Below are 7,079 nucleotides of genomic sequence, written 5' to 3'. Positions count from 1 at the left end.
ATTTCTTGAACCTACCACAGGGTGCCCCAGGTTGACGGCGGCTGGTTTACCTCATTCGCGCTGACGGGACGGCACGACAGTTTTTGGCCGATGGGAAAAGGGACTTTGGGGGCTGTAATTTGAATAACGGGACTTAAAGAGTTTTTTATCCCAATCTCCAAAGGAGGCTGGTGGGGCCTGCCCTTGCCCCACTTAAAAGACAACCACCAGACTTCTTTGGGGCCTCTCACCCGCGGGAGAAATGTAAACCAGTTCGGTCTGGTCAGTGAATTCGTGACCAGTGAAATCACAGAATGTGGAGAAACTGGAAGCTCATGTGGAGAGCAGGAAGCGCATGCCTGGTCCTGTAATTTGATATTTTAACTGGGTGTAACTTGCCTATCTGTAACAGGAAGTTTTTTATTTATTGTGGGGAAGATAAAGAGCACTAAATTGTTGCAAAAGAGCGTATTATGGCTCAAGGCCCAGTCACAACAGGAGAATATGTCGGAAGTATTGATAAAAAAGCTGGAGGAAGATTTAACGGGGTGGATGCCGTTCCCCTTTAAAAAGAAAACGACAGCCAGAAAGCTTTGGGGCTCCGGAGCGTGTATTATTTAATGTGAAAGTGAACTATTTCGGGGCGTCAGCTGCCCAGGGTGACGACCTCACCTGCCCCGGAAGTACTGGTGCGTTAGCGCCTTGCCTTCCGGGGCGGGTTGCCTGTCGTTGCAGCAGCTGTAGGCTGGGGAGGCCATTTTCCGCTTCTAGGAAGAGTGATCGCGGAGAGAGAAAAGACAGGGAGAAGAGGGCTCAGCGCCTCCCCGCCGGACCCGAGAAGCGGGACAGTTTTGGCAGGCGGGTGAGGTCGCTGACAGCCTGGAGAAGATGTTTTCCCTGTCGAGCACCGTGCAGCCCCAGGTGGGTCCGGCATCCAGTTTATTTTTCTGTCCCAGCCCTGCTCCGGGCTGTTTGCCATTTGCGTTTCTTGGAAGCAGTTTCCCTTAAGGGGTCGTAGGAGGAAAGCGTTTATTCCAGTTGGAGTCCTGGTGTTGAGAAAAGATCGGGCGACTCTGAGTAAAAGGCTGACGAAGAAGCCTAAGTATAGTACGAGCGTGATGGAGATCTTGGCTTACCGATTTGATTGCGTGGAATTTTGCTGGAAAATCCATCTGGCACTGTTTAGTGCTAAGCATTTCTGGGGTGAGGTTTGGGGAGTGGGTAGGAGGAAAGTCTATCATAGCTGTAGAGGGAGCAAGTGATGTTTCTTTTCTGTCTTTCCGCCTCTTCAAAGACTGGTACTCTTAACCCAGACTCTCTCTCTTTTTTAAATGGCATTTAACCCAGACATGCGAAGAAATTTGCAAGCTTCTATGAATGCTTTCTCTCTCTCTCTTTTTTAAATCAACAATAACTAATATATATATTTTAAGTTATTATTTGCAGTTAAAATTTTGATTCAGCCTCCTCGTCATCTTTCCATTTATGAAGCAAAAGAGCAGAGAAAAAAGATTCCAAGGGTTTTATTTTTAATTCTCTCAGGAGTTATCACCTGTGACTGTTTTGTTCTTAGTTCATTTAAAAATCATTTTTGATGGTAACTTTTTTTTTGGAGAGTTCTTCACAGTTTTGCAAATAAACAGTTCTTGTATACATTCAGTTTTCAAAATATCTTTGACATTCTTTAGTTTTCCTTGGTTTAAGATTATCATTATGCCCCTTTGTGTAACCTCCACTCGCTTTTGTTTTGCTAGTACTCGTTGGGTTAAAAAAAAGTGGTAGTTTATTTATTTCAGTAATGTACTAGGTGGACAAAGAAAATATGGAACTTTAATGATGATGTGAAATAAAACATGAGTAGGAGTTTGCCACGTGAATAGACAGGAACAGGTAGGCAGAACATCTGGAGGTTCTGAGATCTTGACAAGCCTAGCTGATTGGAGGAACAAAAATAAGGCCAGTGTGGCTAGAGCCTAGTTGGTGATTAAAGGGCCAATGACAGAAAGGAGGTTGGAAAGAGGACTTGAAATATAATACAGGGAGTTGTAATACGGGACTTTGAATTTCATTTGCAATTTGTTGGAAACCACTGAATTCTTTTAAACATGTTAAGGGGTGACATGATCAGATTTACATTACAGTCTATTACAGAGTAATACTGGCTTGCTCTGTGGAGAATGTGGAAGAACAAGAGTGGAGGTGTTTTCAGATAAGGTTGTTATTGCAGTAATCCAGAGAGGGGCTAATGCACTGCTAAGGGGTGACAGTGTTTATGAAAAGGAGGGTATGAGATTTATTTTGAAAAAAGAATAGAGTTTCATCAGAGATGATGGAAAAAGATGTTTCTGGTTTGATCAGCTGGCTGCAAGAAGGTGTTACTAGGGTGTGGTGGAGTCCTGCCAATCATTTGAAAAAAAATTTGACATGGTGTGCTGAATATTAAACCTTTTGGAACCTGCAGGAAGTTGGTATCAAGTGTGCATTCATGCTAAGTTGCTTCAGTTGTGTCTGACTCTGCGACCCCGTGGACTGTAGCTCGCCAGGCTCCTTAGTATTCTCCAGGCATGAATCTGGGAGTGGGTTGACATGCCCTCCTCCGGGGAATCTTCCCAGCCTAATAATCGAACCAGTGACTCCTGCGTCTCCTGCATTGCAGGCGGATTCTTTACCACTGAGCCACCGGGGAAGCCCATGGTATCAAGAAGATCCCATATTAGGAGAATTTATCATTGCTAAGTGGAGTTAGTGGTGTGTGATGTTGGTAGAGATAATGAAGGAGCTGTATGTACTATAGGCAGTCCTAACTGGGTCACGTAGGACTCTTATGCATTTTATACTGTGGAAGATAGTAACGTTGTTTAGTTACTCAGTCATGCCTGATTCTTTTGCAACCCCATGGGATGTAGCCCGCCAAGTTCCCCTGTCCATGGGATTTTTCAGGCAAGAATACTGGAGTGGGTTGCCATTTCCTTTTCCAGGAGATCTTCCTGACTCAGGGATCAAACCTGCCTCTCCTGCATTGGCAGGTGGGTTCTTTACCACTGCACCTCCAGGGAAGCCCAGAACACAGTTTGTATTTCCTGGTTGCTTAATTGGTTTAATACAGTTGAATTTAAATTGTATGACAGAGGGTCAAGTTTTTCATTGAGAAGAGATCAGACCAGCAATTTAAATTCTTTTTTTTTTTTTTAACAAGAATCATGTCTATTTTATTTATTTTACAGAGTGATTTAGATTTAATACATTTGGGCATAGTAAATATTTGACATGAAAAGCAGGTGTATCATAATAGGGATCAGAAAAATAGCAACTCATCTTACATATAATAACTAAAAAATATTTTTCAGTCTAATCATTTAAGTGTTACAAATCCTGAGAATGTTGGACACTGAACAGACTTAGGTACTACCTTATAATTCAGTCTTGCTTGGAAATCATCCTTTAAAAAAATGCTCTGAGGTACAAATCAGCTATGTATTAAACATGAATCTTCTACATTTTACAAAGAGTTTAAACAAATATATCAAATGATTACTGTTTAGTGGCTCTTAAAACAGCTCTTAGGTGCAAGGGCACACTGTTTCATGATTTCCCATTAAGCTGGGTTTCTCCATTGCAGCCGTCACTAGCTCTTTGTCATTTATCTGCTTATTCACAACTTCCTCTGTTGAATGGATTCCTTCAGAAATTTAGATTTCCAACATATATTTAAATGGTAAACACTGTTGAAGTTTTACTCTTAAGCACAGCCCAATAAGAGTTGCTGAAGAGCCATAAGATACTGTTGGCGTGAACCTTATAATGACCACATAGTCGTCTTCATTTATCTCTTGAACCTCCACACAACTTTCTGTTACCACTTCCATTTCTTCTAAAGTATTGGGCTTCTCTGTGTCCCGGAGAGTTTGAATCAGGTCATAAACCTCTAGCTCTTTTCTCTTCCATGATGCGGGGTTGCTGGGCAGCTCCCCACTCAGAGAGGTCTGAGAGCTACAGGACTCTGCTCAGTGTCCAGGAGAGCAGTCCGGAGACTTGCCCCATTCTTGCATTCTACCTGAGCCAGTCTGAGCAGTGAGCCTCAGGATTTATCAACTGCCTGGTCTTCAAATGAGCCAAGACAAGCCTAAAGGTCCAGGGAAGCAGATAATAGGTGGGACCAGATGGATTGTTCCAGAGGACCTAGGGAAACAGCAATTTAAATTCTTTACTGAATGAGAAGAGATATAAGTAATTAAAAAAGGTACAGGCAGAAAACATGTATCTTAATTTGATTCCTGCAGCTTTAAAAGAGCTTATCATTTCTTTTTGACTCTTAAAAATAATACACACTCATTGCCAAAAGTGCTGAAAAGAAAAATACCAGAAAATAAAGATCACCCATAATTCCATCACTCCAAGAGACTGCATTTTAGAATAGCTTCTTTCATCCCTTTAACTCTATACAAATGTGTGTATGGATACTATTCATTTATTCATGGCTGCACTGGGTCTTTATTGCTGTGCTTGGGCTTTCTTTACTTGGAGTGAGCTAGGGCTTCCCTTGTTGAGGAACACGGACTCAAGTGTTTGGGCTCAGTAGTTGTGGCGTACCAGTTTAGTTGCCTTGTGGCTTGTGGAATCTCCCCAGACCAGGGATCAAACCACTGGACCACCAGGAAAGTTCTGTATGCATAATTAAAAAAAAAAGTTACATAAAGTTTTATAGCTTGCTTTTTTCATATAACAATATTATGATTTTACTTCTGCATCAGTAACCATGGGATGAAAAATCTTTAAGTGGAAACTGAAGTCAGATTATCTGGGTTAGAATCGTTCCAATAATATTATACTTTCTTGCTGAATGACTTGGAACATGACATTGAATCTAATTTCTTGCTCTCTTCATCAGTTAAATAGAAGTAACTAACGTGTTTGTCTCTTATGAGGATTAAATGAGATAGTTAAGTAAAGCATATAGTATAAAACCTTTCATGGTAAGAGCCCATTTAGTTTATTCATTTTCTCAACAAATGTTTATTTAGCAACTACTGTGCACATTATTGTTGCACTGGGATACAGTATTGAATGAAATAGAGAAAGAGAAAAATAAAATCAAAGGTGTGTATTATGTTAAAACATTGTAAATTAATGTATAAACAGAGAAAAATATTAAAATACAGGAAAAAAATCCCTTGTGACATGAAACTTATGTTCCAGTGGGAGAATGTGGTATAATAAATAAAAATATTTAGTCTTTGTTCCCAGTTCTTGGCACAGAGCTCCTGAAGCCCTTGAAATTTCCTGTGTGATAGGTGTGTGTTTATTCTTAAAGCCCCTGTTTGGATCACCCACCTGGATTTATGCTAATAAGGGGACTTAGGTTGAGGTTTCTGGTAAACAGTATATAGGTAAACAAGTAAATATATAAAGTGTGTTAGATAACATAAATGTCAAGAAGAAAGAGCAGAGGAAGGCAGTAAGGAATATTTCTTAGGCGAGGGTGGTTTAGTAGGTTGGCCAGGGAAGAGACACATGAAAAGGTCGCTTTTGAGTTAAGTACTGAAGGAAGCATGAGAGCAAACTTTGTGACTATCGGGAGAGGTGGGGGTACACAGCAGCGCAGAATCCGTGAGTGAGGGCCTGCCAGGCGTGCTCCAGGAACAGCACAGGGGCTGAGGGGGCCCAGAGCAGAGAGCGTAAAGGGGAACTTGATGGTGGACCAGGCCACAGAAGTGAGAAAGCCAGGGAGTCATCGTTGTTAGGACATCAACTTTTATTGTGAGAAAAGCCATTGGAGAGTTTTGAGCGGAGGAGTGATGAGATCTGACTGGCTTTAATAGAGGCGATTCAGGGAGAAGTTAGGTTGCTGTTTTTAAAAATCCATGTACCGAAAAAAAAAATCCACTTAGAGATGATGGTGGCTCAGAATAGGATGGGGTGGTGTAGTAGGGAAGTTGAAAATTACAAAATTCTGGATATATGCTTGCTTGTTTCATGTCTGTGAGATATTTCATTTTGTGGTATTGTTTATTTAGCCACTCCCCTATTCTTGGACATTTCTAGCTTTGCATAAATTTTAAGATATTTTGATGAAAATTATCATCTAGGGATATGCAAGCATAGGTTATTACTTACCAGATTATTTCCTTGGAATAAATTCCTCAGAGTTAGGTTGCTACAACAATGAAATATATGTGTTTTTAGTACTTTTGCTGTTCAGTTCAGTCGCTCAGTCGTGTCTGACTCTTTGCGACCCCATGAATCACAGCACGCCAGGCCTCCCTGTCCATCACCAACTCCCGGAGCTCACTCAGACTCACATCCATCGAGTCGGTGATGCCATCCAGCCATCTCATCCTCTCTTGTCCCCTTCTCCTCCTGCCTCCAATCCCTCCCACCATCAGAGTCTTTTCCAATGAGTCAACTCTTCGCATGAGATGGCCAAAGTACCAGAGTTTCAGCTTCAGCATCATTCCCTCCAAAGAAATCCCAGGGCTGATATCCTTCAGAATGGACTGGTTGGATCTCCTTGTAGTCCAAGGGACTCTCAACAGTCTTCTCCAACACCACAGTTCAAAAGCATCAATTCTTCGGCGCTCAGCCTTCTTCACAGTCCAACTCTCACATCCATACATGACCACAGGAAAAACCATAGCCTTGACTAAATGGACCTTTGTTGGCAAAGTAATGTCTCTGCTTTTTAATATGCTATCTAGGTTGGTCATAACTTTTCTTCCATGGACTAAGGGTCTTTTAATTTCATGGCTGCAGTCACCATCTGCAGGGATTTTGGAGCTCAAAAAAAAAAGTCTTGACACTGTTTCCACTGTTTCCCCATCTATTTCCCATGAAGTGATGGGACCAGATGCTATGATCTTCGTTTTCTGAATGTTGAGCTTTAAGCCAACTTTTTCACTCTCCACTTTCACTTTCATCAAGAGGCTCTTTAGCTCCTCTTCACTTTCTGCCATAAGGGTGGTGTCATCTGCATATCTGAGGTTATTGATATTTCTCCCGGCAATCTTGATTCCAGCTTGTGTTTCTTCCAGCCCAGCGTTTCCCATGATGTACTCTGCATAGAAGTTAAATAAGCAGGGTGACAATATATAGCCTTGACGTAC

General features: G+C 41.6%; 1 protein-coding gene and 1 pseudogene across 2 annotated transcripts in view; one reads left to right on the top strand and one right to left on the bottom strand.

Annotated features, from left to right (window-relative positions):
* The first annotated feature begins 680 nt into the window (after positions 1–680).
* YME1L1 (YME1 like 1 ATPase) overlaps positions 681–7,079 on the top strand; it is a 30,697-nt gene continuing 24,298 nt past the window's right edge. For both annotated transcript variants that reach the window (XM_068987503.1, XM_068987502.1), the window contains exon 1: positions 681–900. In XM_068987503.1, the coding sequence (XP_068843604.1) occupies positions 868–900 (33 nt within the window). In that variant the 5' untranslated portion in view covers positions 681–867. The remainder of the gene's footprint in view (positions 901–7,079) is intronic.
* LOC138091591 (cytosolic iron-sulfur assembly component 2A pseudogene) lies at positions 3,518–4,020 on the bottom strand (annotated as a pseudogene).

Source organism: Capricornis sumatraensis, chromosome 15, assembly GCF_032405125.1.
Source record: "Capricornis sumatraensis isolate serow.1 chromosome 15, serow.2, whole genome shotgun sequence".
Taxonomy (NCBI): domain Eukaryota; kingdom Metazoa; phylum Chordata; class Mammalia; order Artiodactyla; family Bovidae; genus Capricornis; species Capricornis sumatraensis.
The sequence above is the reverse complement of the archived record's forward strand: the minus strand, read 5'-3'. Positions and strand labels throughout refer to the sequence as shown.